This window comes from Camellia sinensis, chromosome 12 (genome assembly GCF_055761805.1).
Source record: "Camellia sinensis isolate YWXY chromosome 12, ASM5576180v1, whole genome shotgun sequence".
Lineage (NCBI taxonomy): Eukaryota > Viridiplantae > Streptophyta > Magnoliopsida > Ericales > Theaceae > Camellia > Camellia sinensis.
Window position 1 is genome coordinate 126,184,468 of NC_138972.1, and position 16,307 is coordinate 126,200,774.

The following is a 16,307-nucleotide window of genomic DNA, read 5'->3' on the forward strand; positions in this document are numbered from 1 at the left end:
CTCATGGTCAGTTCCTCCGCTCGGCCACCCTTCGCGGTCGGCCCTCCTCATGGCTGGTCCCTCCTCTCGGCCACCCTTCGCGGTCGGCCCTCCTCATGGTCGGTCCCTCCACTCGGCCACCCTTTGCAGTCGGCCCTCCTCATCGTCGGTCACTCCTTTCGGTCGGCCTTCACCTTGCTGGTCTGTCACAACCCTCATTTTCTTCATTATTCCCTTCGTTGGGTTAAAGTTGCACTTGGGAATGGGGGACTACTAACATGGGTAAGCCCATAAAGATTATAGCCCACCATTTAGGACCCAATACATAACTCAAATACTAAAGCCCAGCATTGCTGAAGCCCCACGTAGCAATAAGAACCAATGGCAGCAAGACACATGGCAAGAGAAGGGCAAGCCACATAAGCAGACAAAGATCTGCAAAGTTATTGCCACTACACATCGCCATTAATGAAGCCCCTTACAGCATTTATTGCGATATCCCCTCTCTGTCGAGACAGAACGCCTTCACCATGAACAAGGTAAACTAGAGCATAGACTTTCGGCTAAGGTGACAGGTCGGAAGGGATAACGAAATGATTACCGGAGGATATAAGCAGACGTCGAAGACAAGAAGAAGGTTAAGCTTTTCTATCTCTAATTTATCTCTACATTTCGTTTCTCTCTCTAACTTGCTCGTCGAAGGGTCCGCTGGGGGACTCCCCGTTTCCCGTTGAACTCGTGTGCAAGTTTTCTAGTGGGCTTGATCATTTGGACACCGGTTTGAAAAGCGTGGATCAACCCGATCCGTTCCATCTAGAACACGCTGTATCAACAGAACTTATCATTTTATGTGAGATCATTACAAGTGCACATATTAAGTTCATTTTCTTTCTGTGGATTCATCGTTACTATTTTATGTAGTATTTTTTTCATAATATATATAATTTATAAAGAAAATAGCACTTGATAGCTTTAAAATAATTATATTATATATGAGAATTTTCAAGTTTACGTACTCCGCACATTATAGGACTTGCTCCCATACAAGAGGACGGGTATCACATGAAAATGATATTATTTTACAATTGTCTAATTGATTTGTAATTTTCTTTTATATTATATATCACAAAAAAAAAGTTATTACATTACAATGAGGGCCAGTCTGAGATTGGACTAGAATGTGTTATTAGATTTGTGGAGATTTATCATAAATTTTGTTTTGATAACTTGAATCGTTTAATGTATAGAATTCGTTGAATAATTTATTTTTGTAAAAAATCATATTAATTGGATATCGATAGTTATTTAATCAGATCATATTTCTGTCAACGGTAAATATAATTTTTAAAATAAATTATTGATAAAAATCTAATTTAATAAAGTAACCATCGATATCCTATTAACGTAATTTTTTATAAAAATAAAATACTCAATGACTATCGATAATGTGATTTTTTATAAAAATAAAACACTCAATAAATTATATTTATTAAGTAATTTAAATTACCAAATTAAGAACTAGATTTTACAGCCTATTAACACTCTTTAATTCACAAAATAAATGGAAGACAGACCCCACTCTTACAATAATATGATGACTGGACCACATTAATCAAATATATTGATGAAAAAAAAAACTGATATAATTATTTGGTTAGTGGACAGTAGTATTAAATTAAATGCCCATTTATTCATTCCAACATCCCTTCCCTCAGTCTCGCTGTCAGTGCCACGGCCACGGTCACTACTCTCTCTCTCTCTGTCTCTCTCTGCCATGTCCATGGCTAAACCACCACCACCACCACCACCACCGACACCCACAACCGAAAAGCCAAGTCTGAAGAATGGTTCAACATCATCATCCTTGTCTTCCTTGATTCGAAGGTCCATAGCCTTCCCTTATGGCTTTGGCTTCGCTTTCGCCTTCCTCGCTTTCTCCATCTTCTCTCTCCTCAACAATTACTACGACTCTGCCATTTCCTTCAACAATCGATCTCACTTCTCCACCGTTTTCTCTCACTTCTTCTTCTTCCCTTCTTCTTCTCCCCAGCTTCCCATTACCAGATCCAACACCAATCCTCCCCGAGAAGATGATATAAAAGGGTTTCAGGAAGAGAAAACAGTGATGAATAATGATGGGCTTTTGTCGAATAAACAAGTGAAGCAACAAACTAAAGAGGAGTGGTTGGATTCGATCGATCATTGTAATCTGTACAATGGGTCATGGGTGAGGGATGATGATTCTTATCCTCTGTATGAAGCTGGGTCATGTCCTCATATCGACGAGCAATTCAATTGTTTTCTGAATGGAAGGCCAGATAACAAGTTTGAGAATTTCAGATGGCAACCCAATGGCTGCAACATTCCAAGGCAAGTTAACATATTACTACTACTTTGCCATTTTGGGTTTTCTATGTATATAGAATTTTGATGATTATTATGTTATGTATGTGTTTGTTAATATTTGGTTTTGTGGGTTGTTAGTTAGGAATCCCTAACACCTAACCCTCCTTGACAAACTACTACTTTGCAATTTTGGGTTTTGTTTTGTTTTGTTTATTTTATAAATGTGTATATATATATATATATAACTGATGAAGTTTTTGTTTTTTGTTAGTATTCTGTAATACCTAATCTGATTTGAGACATGAGAATAAATGCACATGTATTGTAAATTATACGCACGCACAAAGGATACAAGATTTGCATAGTTCACCTCAAAACTAGAGTTACTTTCACGGTCACTGTGATTCCACACTGAGAAAAAAAAAGGGTTACAGAAGAAATACAGAGATAGCTGCCCCCTTCAACGTATAAATATAGATATTAGGGCAACATGTCACAAGTAGAAAAATACCGAAAATTTACTCTTTACTCCAAATTGCACCAGTAAGGTTGGTTTTAGTTGCAAATGTTAAGCATGTTGAATGGCAAGTTTATGTTGGAATTATTGAGACAATCAGCGGCTGCAACATTCCAAGAAAAGTTACAAGAGTAGTAAATTTTTATTTTTATTTTGGGTTCTTCACTATTTTTTTCCTTCTTTATATAGCTGATTTCTATTTGTATGTGATTGTGAGTTCTGTTTTAGTTGGACTGGTTGTATTTGTATATGTTTTGCAGTTGCTCTTTGAATTGTTGATCTATGTTTTCTTAATATTAGTCTGTGGATTCTGCTTTTTGTGAGATTGGTTTAGTTGAACTTGTTTTGCAGATTGAATGGTAGAGAATTGTTGGAATTATTAAGAGGAAAGCGATTAGTGTATGTGGGTGATTCTCTGAATAGGAATATGTGGGAGTCGATGGTTTGTATTCTTAGAAATTCAGTAGAAGATAAGAGCAAAGTCTTTGAAGCTTCTGGTAAAAATGACTTTCGATCTGCGGGTTCATACTCTTTCATATTTGCAGTATGTGTTTCCTTTTCATCCTTAATCTTTCCCACAAATTAGTATTTTGAGCATTTGGAGACTTGTCTTGCTTTTATAAGAAAATATTACATTGAGTTTAGCTCTCAAGAGCAAAAATTACTAATGTCCTATTATTTTAATCGGTTTGCTTGCTTTTGTTAAACTAGAATTCTTGGCTAATTATGGGTTGCATAATTTAATAGGATTATAATTGCTCGGTGGAGTTCTTTCGGTCTTCATTTTTGGTTCAAGAATGGGAAATGGCTTACACGAACGGATTGAAAAGGGCAACACTTCGTCTTGATGTGATGGAAAGATCATCCGATAGATACAAAAGCGCAAATGTACTCATCTTTAACACTGGACACTGGTGGACTCGTGGGAGAACCGCGAGAGGGTATGCTTTGTCTCCTTTATAGCATTGATACAAGTGCATACCAATATTTAAAATTCCCTATACTAAGGAACTGATGCAAAAGAATAAAAGTAAAAACTAACAAAAAAGAAGAAAAAAACCTTGTAGGAAGGGTTACTTTCAAGAAGGTAGCCATATCTACAGTAAATTGAACCTTATAGAGGCATTTCGGAAAGCAATGATGACATGGGCAAGGTGGATTGATGCCAATATAGATCCAGTGAAGACGCTCGTGTTCTTTAGGGGCTACTCTGCTGCACATTTTAGGTACTTTAAACACAATTTTCTATACAGTTATCTACAGAGTTTAGTGTGAAAAAACTGAAAAAATATTTAATTGGCAGAGGTGGACAATGGAATTCTGGAGGGAAATGTGACAGTGAATCAGAGCCAATCAAGAATGCAACATATCTTTCTGAATATCCACAGAAAATGAGAGTGTTGGAGGGGTTGATGAAAGGGATGAAGACACCAGTCTTCTATCTGAACATCACAAGAATGACAGATTATCGCAAGGATGCACACCCATCAATTTACAGGAAGCTGAACTTCATGGAGGAGGAGAGACGATCACCATTGAGATTCCAAGATTGCAGCCATTGGTGCCTTCCTGGTGTACCTGACACGTGGAATGAACTCCTATATGTTCAACTCTGGACAAGATATATTAAGGAGCAACAACAACAACAACAGCACTGAGAACAGCAGCAGAAAAGACTGTCAAGTAAAACTAACAACACAGCTCATTAACACATTCATTGTTTAATTTCACACTAACGAGTATTTGTATCACTTTGGTTTTCCTTGATAAGCATGAAATATTTTATCTACTGAACCAGGTGATTCATGAATCGGGATCCTTATGCATATAGATACAAATGGTCCAATGGGAGCAAGAATTTATAGGAACATTAACAAATGGGGGGAAAATGAGACGTGACGAACTTGTCAGAGTAGATTTAATGGGAGAGAGAAGTGCTCATACAAACATGGATTTGGTGTAGTGTTTGCAGTTCTGATGAGGGCTTTCTCTCGCTTTAGAAAGATTATAACTTACTCATGAAGTTCATTAAAAAAAAACTGTCTGCCTTTGTTGACTGGATGGCCTTGTTCAGATTGATTCTTTCAATTGCAGTGTAATTTATGTAATTCAGCCAAGAATATGCAATTGTTTTATATTGGAGATGCTCTGTTTGATTGCTTTCATTGCTGCATATGACTGCTGATTGTTGGGTTCTATTTATGTATTTATCTTCTGCCTTTATGACTTACAGAACATTCATTTGATAACAAAACTATGATATTTTATTCCTTCAAAAAAAAAAAAAAAAAAAAAACTATGGTATTTATCCGTACAACTTTAACACTAGTAAGTAAACCCTTTCATTTATTTTCTTTATTTCTTTTATTTGCTTTAACATCAAGTACAAACTATGAATTAACCACCCCGCAGTTCTTCGGAATCTGTCCACTTGACCCTGTTAAAGGACTTATATTCCCCAGCTTGATCATGGAATTAGCAAAGTCATCAAGGAAAAGGTCGGGATTAGAGCAATAGGGCTTTACCAAACTTTAGTCTCGTTAGAGAAATAGGGTTTGGTCGCATTGAAGAAGACCCTCTCCGGTTCTGTATTGTTTCCATCTCCATCGACCGGGCATCTCTCTCTTAGTTCATACACAAAGGTGGGGTCCATTGTGCTGTCTGGGGCACCTGTGCCTGAGAAGTTGCACAACCTATTGCTACCCCAATGGCATGGGCACCTGCACATGAATTAACCCACATATGGGTTCACATAACACTTACCAAAATTCTTTGGATACTCTATTTTATAATTTTTTTTATTACAATTATACCATAAAGTAAAATTACATTAAAAGACATTATTAAATGGAACACCTACCTATCAATAAGAACTAATATTCTATAATATTGGACACCTACCCCCACTCCCACCTCTAATTCCAACTATACGTATTTCATGTTTGTAAACTCTAAACCTATTACTTTTTTTTCATAATCATCTTAAATCTTGAATGTGTCATCTTCATCACCATCATTAACGCTATTGAACTTGAAAGTTTTGCTTCAAGTGTAACGTATACTTCATCACTTATTTCACTGTGTAGAGTAATGGCGGACGAGGACAACAATTCTAGTGAGACCGATGTTCCATTAGTAAGTTTATCTGTCTTGTATTAACATTCTCGGTCCTTTTTGGTCGTTCTTGTTTCATTCGATCTGTTTGGTATTGGTTTGCTGACTGTTAGAATTATGTTCGGTAATACAGTACTGAACATAATCCTTTCGTCCAATACATAGATTCCGAACATTAATGCAGATAGTCAGTACTGTTGAACCGAATATCATCTTTATTTTCGTCACTGTTGAACTGAACAAAACCATTAGTTTCGAGACTGTTGAAATGAACATCATTTTTTCAATTTTGAAATTACATTCATACGTGTTTTCAGGGTGATGCTTCGACTAGAGGTAGTAAGGTTGATTCAGAACTTGTAATGGATTATAGTAATGAATTTGTTACTCATGAGGTGAGTCTTTGATTGTTTTACAAATAATGTACATTTTTTATGTGCAATAATTGGTTAGTTTAATTTACTTATTTTAGATATTCAAGAGTCGAGATGAGTTAATTCGATGGGCACGTCAAGTTGAAAGAAGAAATGGATTCGTTATTGTCGTGCAGAAATCAGATGGGGGTGATATTCGAGGTAGGAAGCCAAGACTTAGCTTAACTTGTGAGAGCAGTGGATCTTATAGGGACACTTGAAAAAACAGCAGGCCTAAGACAAAAAAAGCAAGATTGACTGGTATAAAAAAATGTGAATGTTCTTTTTTATTGAAGGGCAAAAAATTAGCCACAAATGATGATTGGATCTTGATAGTTGTTTGTGGTGTGCATAATTATCCTGCTGCATAATATCTTGAGGGTCATTCTTATGCTGGAAGGTTGTCACATGAGGAAACCTCTTTGGTAGACATGTCGAAGAGTATGGTACGACCGAGTGAGATATTGGTTACATTGAAACAACGTGATGATGCAAATGCTTCCACAATGAAGACAATTTACAACGCACGTCATAGGTATAAAGTTGCTGAGAACGCTGGAAGATCTCAAATGCAACAACTATTAGGTCAGTTAGCAATGAACAAGTACATTGAGTGGCATAGGAGCTGTGCAGATACTGAGACAGTGACTGATTTGTTCTTTGCACATCCTACTAGTTTGAAGTTATTACATGCATTTCTAAAAGTATTGTTGATGGATTGTACTTATAAGACTAATCGATATCGGTTTCCCCTTCTGCAGATTGTAGGTGTGACATCGATAAACACGACCTTTTTAGTTGCATTTGCATACCTCTAGTATAAGAAGGAGGATAACTATACATGGGCACTTGGTCTTTTGCGTAGTGTCATGGATGAAAATACTCTTCCTTCTGTTATTGTCACAGACAAAGAATTGGCCCTTATGAATGCCATATGTACGGTGTTTCCTGCAACTACAAATTTGTTGTATAGATGGCATATTAGAAAAAATGTGCTTGCTAATTGCAAAAAGATGTTTGAGACAAAGGATAAATGGGAAATGTTTATAATGAGTTGGAATATGTTGGTTATGTCATCGTCTGAAGAAGAATACATACAACGACTGTCTTTGTTATATAGTGAGTTCAGTACTTATCAAGATGCACTTCATTATGTTACCTTATCTTGGTTGGATCCATACAAGTCGAAATTTGTGGCTGCTTGGACTGACACATTTATGCACTTTGGAAATTCTACAACAAATAGGTAAATATGAACATTTAAATTTATAAGTTGTTTGATTTTTTATAACATTATTTTTATAACAGTTTATTTTCATATATAGGGTTGAGAGTTCACATGCAAAACTTAAAAGATATCTTAATCAAGTCAAGGAAATTTTGAGTCGAATTGGACAAGGATACACAATTTACTTAAGTTGCAACATAGTGAAATAAAATCATCATTTGAGAAAAGCAAGATAGTTGTGCAATATAATTTCAAACCTGCGCAGTTTAAGGAGCTTCGTTGTAATGTCTCAATTACTGCATTAGAGATCATATTGGCAGTGTGATAACCCTGTTCCGTACTATGCTAATTGGTCCTTATTATGAATATGATTATGTGTTTGATATGTTTATGTGTGCCATTTATGTGAAAATATGTGGTTTGAATTTCCATCTGTTCACCGTAGGAATATCTGTTTGATTATCTGCTTTGGAATTTAAATTGAAGGCTTTATCGGCCACAGAAACCAAAATTGATTGCGCCATTGTGATTGGCATAATTTTTAGAGCCTAAGGCGAAATTTAATTGAAAATTGATTCAGATCAGATTAATTAGATTAAATTAATGCTATAATGCCCAATTATTTAATATTGACAATTATAATTGAGGGAAATTATATAAGTGGGGCACTATACACCCAATTCTCTTTTTTAGCTTCATTTTGGCTGATTTTGAACTCAAGAAAAGAGAGAGGGCCGGCTAGAGAGAGAGAGAGGGAAACAATTGAAGATTTGCTCAAGAAGCTTGAATAAATTGAAGACTAACTCAAGATTTGACCATAAATTGAGAAGATTAAGCTTCTAGGTGAGCAATTGATTATGAAGTTATGAGTTTAATGTTGTAATTTGTGAATTCAAAGTTGAATGATGATAAAGAATATGAATTGAGTTAGTTTTGTTGAATTTGAAGTCAATAGACACATGCATGTAGGAAATTGCTATAAATTTCCATGTTTGAGCATAAAGTGTGTAATCCATGTTGAATGTGAATGAAGTTCATGTATTTGATCATCTCTTCACCAATTAAGTTGAGAATAATGAGTATCTCCTACATGCAAGTGCAAATCATGAAAGTGTGAGCTTTGAATGTTTGAATTTAGTGTGTTGGTGATGAGTTTGAGTCAATTTGGAACATGCATGTAAGTAATTCTTGGAATTGAGCTTCATAATGTTGTAATTTGGTGTTTGTACCATGTTAATACATGTATATGCAAAGTTTGAGCCAAAATCATGTGTTTAGAGCCTTTGAATGTCAGTTGAAGCTCAAGAACATGTTCTGGAAAATCCAAAAATTTTGATGTTCGCTCGAGCGGGGGATCCGCCGCTCGAGCGTAAAATACGAGCTCCTAGTATTTTCTACAGACATAATGTCCGCTTAAGCGGAGAGCTATGTAGACTGATCTTCAGCTCGAGCATCCGAGTTCGCGTTCGAGCGTGAAAATGTTGTATCTAGTACTTTTGCAAACCTCATGGGTCCGCTAGAGCGGGAAAGTTCACGCTCGAGCGGGGACCCCTATTTCTAGAATTTTGAGAATACGTTCTGTGTTTCGTTTTCCATTCCCTTTCACTTCTAAGTACTCTTAGGCATGCATTAAGTATTGAAAATGAGTTAAAAAGGATACGAATAAAGCCTAAAGAGGAATATGTGAATTAAGAACGGATTGAATCATTTGTGACCCATTTGTGTTATCTGATGTGTAGGGTCAAGCCCCAGGGCAAATCAACCAACCGATCACTGTGAGCAGTATCTTAATAAAGATATTTGAAATATGCTATTTATCCAATTGCTTAGCTTCTTACAAGTTTGTTAATTTGAATTATGGACAAACGTTTGCTATGCCCAAAGAGCAAATAGGCCAGAGGCCGTATGACATGAATGAATGGGCCAAAGGCCAATTTGACACGAATGAGAGAATGAATGGGCCAAAGACCAGTCTGACATGAATGAGAGAATGAATGGGCCAAAAGCCAGTCTGACATGAATGATAAAGTGAATAGGCCAAAGGCCAGTTTGACACGAATGAGAGAATGAATGGGGCAAAGGCCAATCTGACATGAATGAGAGAATGAATAGGCCAAAGATCAGTCTGACATGAATAAGAGAATGAATGGGCCAAAGGCCAGTCTGACATGAATGATAGTCTGACATGAATAATGATCTGACGTGAATGAATGGGCCAGAGGCCGTTGGATATGAATGAATGTGCCAGAGGCCAGTTTGACATGAAAGATAGAATGAATGGGCCAAGGGCCAATTTGACACTAATGAACACTAATGAAAGTATGAATGGGCCAAAGGCCAGTTTGACAAGAATGGATTGGGCCCGAGGCCGTCTGATATGTTTGGAACTGCAGTTACCTACCCTATGTATACATATATATATATTAGATAGAATATGAATTGGGCCCAAGGTCGTTTGTCGTATGTTGTTCTAATGTATCTTCTTTATTCGATATTGTTTACTGAGCTTTCGCTCACGCTCATTCATGTGTATGTAGGTGAGCCAAGAGCGATCCAAATCCAGCCTCAGTGAAGTCTGTGTAGAACAACCAAGGTTTTGAGGAGCCAGCCCTTGTGTCTCACGCACGAGACACGTCTTCGCCCTTTTGCTATCTTGTGTCATTTTGTCATGTTGGCGAGGACTTTGGATACGTTTGTATATAGTTTTGATTGGCTGACCTAGACTTGAATGATCCTGTCTGTACAGAACTTTATGCTACTGTATTGTCTGATGTGAGTTATTAATATCTTTATGTATGGTTTGTTATGACGTGCCATGTAAGCACAGCTCTATGGACAAAGTTTTAAATTCTGCTTCCGTTTGGCCCCTTTACTCTGATGAGTTATGTCTGATTTGGTTTGAGGCCGTAGGTAATTTTAGGATTACCGGCCGGTTATGTCCTTAACCCATGGGGGCGGGTTCGGGTCATGACAGGCAGAGTCTAAATGAGCATCTTCTGTTAGTGTTAATATTACTGCATGTAGATGTGTTGTTCGACGTACTCATGGTTTGCCATATGCACATGAGATAGCAAATTACATGAGGGAAAATCGGCCAATTCCCCTCACTTCGGTTTATTCATATTGGACTAAGCTTGATATGTTAAGTACCCCACACATTGTAAGTGAAGAGTAGACTTGTACACCTGAATTAGAATTGTTTGCCAAATGATTCGAGGAAGTGGATCCAGATATGAAGAGGTTTTTGTTACAAAAATTGAGGAAGTTAGCCAAACCTGATTGTACATTTTTGATTGAGCCAGAAGTGAAGTCTAATCCACGGGGTCGACCAAAATTGAAGATTGAGACCTCCACTCGTCGTGAGCCATCTGTGTTTGAAATAGTTGCTTCAGCACAAGATAGTTATTCACCTGGAGTCATTGCCAAGACGAGTGTAACAACAAAAAAGGTGAAAACAAAGAAGAAAGAAAAGGTACATGGTTTACTAGTGAGGTATGTAATTGTGTTATGTTGTCTACTTTATTGTCTAACATTGGCATTGGCCTGTGATAGGTTCACCGGCTTCAATCATTGAATCCAAATTGCTTTTTAAAGGCATTCCCTTCTGAATTGAGACGATATATTAAATACGTTGAGGATGTTGCAGCAGATGGCAATAGTGGGTTTCAAGCTATTGCTGGTTTGATGGGTTTTGGAGAAGAATGATGGTTACAAGTGAGAAAAGATTTACTTAAAGAGTTGCATACGCATAGTGACTACTACAGGAAATTATTTGGATCACAAGAGAGAATCGATGACCTTACCAACATCTTGGCATATTTCGAACCAAACCCTGGGTTGGACTAGTGGATGACGATGCCTGACATGGGTCATCTTATGTCGTCTTTCTACCAAGTCGTTTTGGTCCACTTGTCTATGCAACAATGTCTGACATTCCTCTCTCTTAGGTCAATACCGACGTCTGTTGCCTCTCGCAAGGAGATATGTATTGGCTTTGTCAACAACAACCATTTTGTTCAAGTATTGGTTTCTAATATTTTTGTACATTCTAGTACATTATAACGACAAATTTCTTAATAATGATAACATTTTTGTACATTCTAATATATATATATATATATATATATTTTGTAGCTCATTTTGGAGCTTGGTTATCCTATTCCACCCATAGTAACTAACTAGCGGAGGTACCATAACCCTTGTGCAGTAGGCTGGGAGGTTGCATACAGTTCCAGAGTGCAACATTTCAAATCACTCATTAGTCTAGACATAGCCACAATCGAAACAATAGACCTGGATGAGGACTAATGTCATACGAGTGAGCTAGGAAATAGAATTAGAATGGATTTCAGTTATGTAATTTTCTTTGTTAAACTAACTTGGAATGAAAAAGAGTGAATTAGAATGGATTTAAGTTATGTGTTTTGAATGGATTTGATTCATGTTATTTTCTTTGTTCTAATGAATTGGAATGGTAAACAGTGAATTGAAATGAATGTTATTTTCTGTGTTATACTGAATTGAAGTTAATGAAAAAAGTGAATTGGAATGAATTCAAGTTACATAGTGATGAACAAATTTTGTTCGGACATACAGTGCTGACAAGATCATTATTGTTTGACAAAACAGTTCTGAACAAAATACATTTTTTCAGCAATACAGTGGTGAAGAAAATGTTTTTATTCGGTTCAATAGTGCTGAAATGAGTAGACCAGCAACTGTGAAAGGGCTAGCAAGCATTTATGTTCGGCACTACAGTACTAAAAAAACCATATATGTTCGGCATTACAGTGCTAAACGAAGACTACCTGTTCGGCATTACAATGTTGAGTGAGTCAGTTTGATTCGATTTTATAGTGCTAAACGAGGTGGATTTGTTCAGTTAGTTAGTGATGAATAGAAAATTCATGTTTGTTCATTAATCCAGATTTGTTTATTCAATGATGACCATAAAACAATAAACAAACCAATATTTCAAACAAAAAAACTATCAAACCAATTCAAACCATCAAACTAATTCCAAACCATCAAACCAATTCTAAACCATCAAAATAATTTATTGAGTACCCAAAAAGGTATGGTAAAGTCATATACAAGCCTAGCTCATACTTGTGTCATTTACAAACCACCTGTAGACGTCCTCCGAACGCCCCGGGAGGGTGAGCTCCCGTTCTGTTCATTTGGGGTCACCACAGCTCAGGACTCTCAAATTTGTCACGGTTCTAAGTCTGAACCAAAGAGTCCAAATCCGGCAAATCGTTTTGAGAAAACAGATTTTGAAAGAAGTGCCAAACATGGACTGCTTTGCTAGATACAGAGTCGCCACCTAAATGTTTTTTTAATAGGAAATTTAGGAAACCCTGACTCGGTGCCAAAGGCCACGTGTCCGTCATCACCAAAGTTGCCTCGGCTCGGGAACTTGGGTATGATTGGGGAAGGTCACTTCGTGAGCACCCCCGCTTGCCCGATCAAAGATCGGCCTCTACTAACCATGATATCTATTTTTGAAAACTTTGTGTGTCCTTATTCCGGTTATTAGCCTAGGTTACTATGTGATGCACACAGCATATAAGTATAGACTGGGTCGCCCGAATTGGAACAAAACATTTCATGCTTGTTTATTTGAAAGATGGTTTGCTACTCGCAAGTAGGCTTAAAATGTAGATTTTGCCACCCGCAGGTGGGCTTAGAAAAGATGGTTTTGCCACTATCTAGTGGGCTTAAAACAAACAGTTGATGATTTATTCCAATCCAAGTAACCCAACCTTCACCCACAGGCATTCAGGCAGTTATATCACATAAGCATATAGCCTCATGGTAAGTATGTTATTCATGGCAGTCACTCACACGCATGCAAGGATGCTAAAGCATAAAACTCACCGAGTACTCCAAGCCAAAACAAAAACTCATTAGAAATCATGCATGAATCCTAAGTATACAGAAATGCCTAATGCAACACATGCAAGAATGCAAACTATAGCAGGCTCGGCTATTCTAAACATGGCATATGGAATGCTACAGCTAACATGTATTCAACTTGAAATTGAAATACAAATGCAGTTAGTATGATGCACCGAGCCCAGTGCATGCAAAACAGATGAATGATGCAAACATGCTGTCACACTGTATGCGAATTGAAATATGCCCTAATCTAACCATCATAAGCAGGTAAATAAAATGGAAGAAAGACGTGGGGTTGGAAGACATACATCACACTCACGCACACTTATTACAATTATGCCCTCGCACAGAGGGTCTGAATAAATATACAGTCCCGAATAAAAGAATATTACAGTCCAAATAATGTACAAATTCCTAATTAATTAACAAATTAACTAAGAAAATAAATAAACTGGCATGCAAGCCAGGGACTGCCTTGATTCCATTCCGGATGATGAATGATGTATGCCCGGGTTGCCTTTGCGCGGAAATCCATGACGATGCCCCAATTAGCCTCTGTTTACACCTTTTCTTGAAATGTGCGCCAAGCTCCAAAAAGTTGTTGATTCTTCATTTTGCTGCAACAGAGAGCAGGAAAGGGGCATGGCAATGTATTTTCACAGATATATGCATGCCTCGATCCTCGTGCCACCAATCACGCATATCGATGCATGATGACCGAGGAGTCGAAATGTGCAACTCAATATAGAATGAATGCACGTGTAAACACAACTAAAACCTAACTCCATCATGGATAATCTGGAATGTCGGTGACTTGGAATTGAGACACGTTCCGTCACTCGGAGTACGAAACGTACCTCGTTTCCCGTGCCCAGGCTAACTCCTATCCCGAACACGATGCAATATGCATGACATGCATGAAATGCAACTAAGATACAATCCTAACATACACAATATTATGGAATGGCATACACGCTGCACGAGGTAATACACAACCGAGCGTACACAATGCTACGGATGAAATGGCATACGCAATGCAATAATGGGCTTACACCAACATAAGAGAGCCTCAGCCACACTCACATAGGAGGCCATCAGATGAAAATAAGACAACTCAAAATGCGTGCACGCGTTCACGCAAACCGAGGACCGACCCTCAGGCACCGAAATGCCACTCTAATGAGACATGGCAAAGACATGGAATATGATATGCAAACATGCAAAAATCAGTAGCAAAACGAGGGGGAAAACAGCCCCGAAACAAAGCAAAATGATACCCGATGCATGGAACAAGTCCCGAAACATGGATTTTGGCGCATGAAATGGCCTATAGCTATGCAATGCATGCACAATTTGAACATGAGATGAAAAGACAGAAGCAAGGCAGCCCCTAGATAAGCATTTTCACAGTTCAAATCATGGCCAAACAGCAAACACGAATAGGGCAAAAATAGCATGCAAAAATGGCCCTAAATGTGAGATAATGAAACAACTCACAGCTGCTGACCCCAAACAGATTAAGGCCCTTCAACAAAGTTGAAGAGGGGCCCAAAATATGATCTTTTACAGTTTATGGAAAACCACAAAAACCAGCACAGGTATGGATAAACTCTCATGCAAGAAATGGGCCAAAAGATGGCCAAAGAAGCAAGTAGTGGTTGCTGGCCTTAAACACAAAGGAGACCTTCAACAATGTTGAAGAGGGGCCAAAAATAAATCATTTTACAGTTGATGGCCGGACCCAAAACAGTATGCAAACATGTCCAAAATGCTATACAAAATGAGGCCCAAAAGAGAGATATAACATGAAGTGTATAAAAGATGCCTCAAACCATGAAAGGCCCTTAATGAAACATGAATAATGGGCCAAAATAAGACTATTTTCAGTTCTGAAAAGAACCCAAAAATAGAAGCACAATGGGCTGCCAAATCATGCAAAAATGGGGACCAAAGAGGGGTATAATGGCAAGTGGCACATGGGGGTCCCAAACAGTGATGAACCCTTCTTCAATGTTGAAGAGGGACTCAAAATAAGCTCACTTACAGTTTACATCATGCTCCAAAACAGATCACACACAGGCCAAAAATACATTGCAAGATTACGGTATATAAGAGGGATAATGAAGCAAGTGCAAGATGGGAACCTCAAATGACAAAAGTCCCTTAATGAAACATGAAATATAGCTCAAATAAAGGGTACTTTCAGTTTTGGCTGGAGCTCAAAACAGCAAGCAAACTAGCTAGAAAAATGTTGCAAAATTAAGCTCAAAAAGAGGGAATTGATGTTTACCCTTGAAGACCAACCCTTGATTGCTTCTTGGCTTGAGAAGTGATACTTCCTAGCTGCTAGAAAGCTCCCCAAGTTGCTGGAAATGGAGTAGTGGTGGTGATGCTAGATAGTGGTGTGAAAATGGGGTAGGGTTTGGGTGTTTTTTGAAGGAAATGGATGAGATGGAGGGAGATATGCATGCAAGAGCCTAAGGCAATTTTTTCCAACCTCAAAACCAGAGCTGGAGGCTCTGTTATATAGGCAAAAGGAGGGGAAAAGGGGGGGGGGGGAAAATTAGGGGGGAAAATGGATCAAGTTTCCCCCCAAAAATTTGGCCCTCCGAATACAGAATCTGGGGGGTCAAAGAGGTCAGTTCTGAACTAAGCAGGGGGCAAGGATCAAGGCCGGCCAGTTATCTCAGTTTCAGGTGGCCGGCCGGCCACCCCCCATGGCCGGCTGGCCAAGGGTCAAAAGGGCCAAGTTAAATTAGTGGCCGGCCACTTCACATTGGTGTCCTCCTAGGTGCCGTTAACACAACCC

General features: G+C 38.1%; 2 protein-coding genes across 2 annotated transcripts; both read left to right on the forward strand.

Moving 5' to 3' along the window:
• The first annotated feature begins 1,653 nt into the window (after nt 1-1,653).
• LOC114282926 (protein trichome birefringence) lies at nt 1,654-5,007 on the forward strand. The gene is made up of 6 exons (XM_028225721.2): nt 1,654-2,349; nt 3,194-3,386; nt 3,590-3,783; nt 3,910-4,068; nt 4,146-4,525; nt 4,641-5,007. Exons 1-5 carry the CDS (start codon nt 1,754-1,756, stop codon nt 4,498-4,500), a joined length of 1,497 nt encoding a protein of 498 aa, XP_028081522.2. The 5' UTR covers nt 1,654-1,753; the 3' UTR covers nt 4,501-4,525; nt 4,641-5,007.
• A 1,793-nt stretch (nt 5,008-6,800) lies between these two features.
• Nucleotides 6,801-11,302, forward strand: LOC114282577 (uncharacterized). The gene is made up of 5 exons (XM_082897237.1): nt 6,801-7,137; nt 7,276-7,615; nt 10,622-10,709; nt 10,815-11,045; nt 11,150-11,302. Exons 1-5 carry the CDS (start codon nt 6,801-6,803, stop codon nt 11,300-11,302), a joined length of 1,149 nt encoding a protein of 382 aa, XP_082753363.1.
• The last annotated feature ends 5,005 nt before the right edge of the window (nt 11,303-16,307 follow it).

What these genes read in the sequence shown, in the direction of transcription:
- LOC114282577 (XM_082897237.1), top strand. Translation starts at nt 6,801, where the DNA reads ATGTCGAAGAGTATGGTACGACCGAGTGAGATATTGGTTACATTGAAA. An exon ending in TCCCCTTCTGCAGATTGTAG is followed by an intron (nt 7,138 to 7,275) that starts GTGTGACATCGA and finishes TTATTGTCACAG; the next exon opens with ACAAAGAATTGGCCCTTATG. An exon ending in CGAGTGTAACAACAAAAAAG is followed by an intron (nt 11,046 to 11,149) that starts GTGAAAACAAAG and finishes GGCCTGTGATAG; the next exon opens with GTTCACCGGCTTCAATCATT.
- LOC114282926 (XM_028225721.2), top strand. Translation starts at nt 1,754, where the DNA reads ATGTCCATGGCTAAACCACCACCACCACCACCACCACCGACACCCACA. An exon ending in AATGGCTGCAACATTCCAAG is followed by an intron (nt 2,350 to 3,193) that starts GCAAGTTAACAT and finishes CTTGTTTTGCAG; the next exon opens with ATTGAATGGTAGAGAATTGT. An exon ending in TACTCTGCTGCACATTTTAG is followed by an intron (nt 4,069 to 4,145) that starts GTACTTTAAACA and finishes TTTAATTGGCAG; the next exon opens with AGGTGGACAATGGAATTCTG.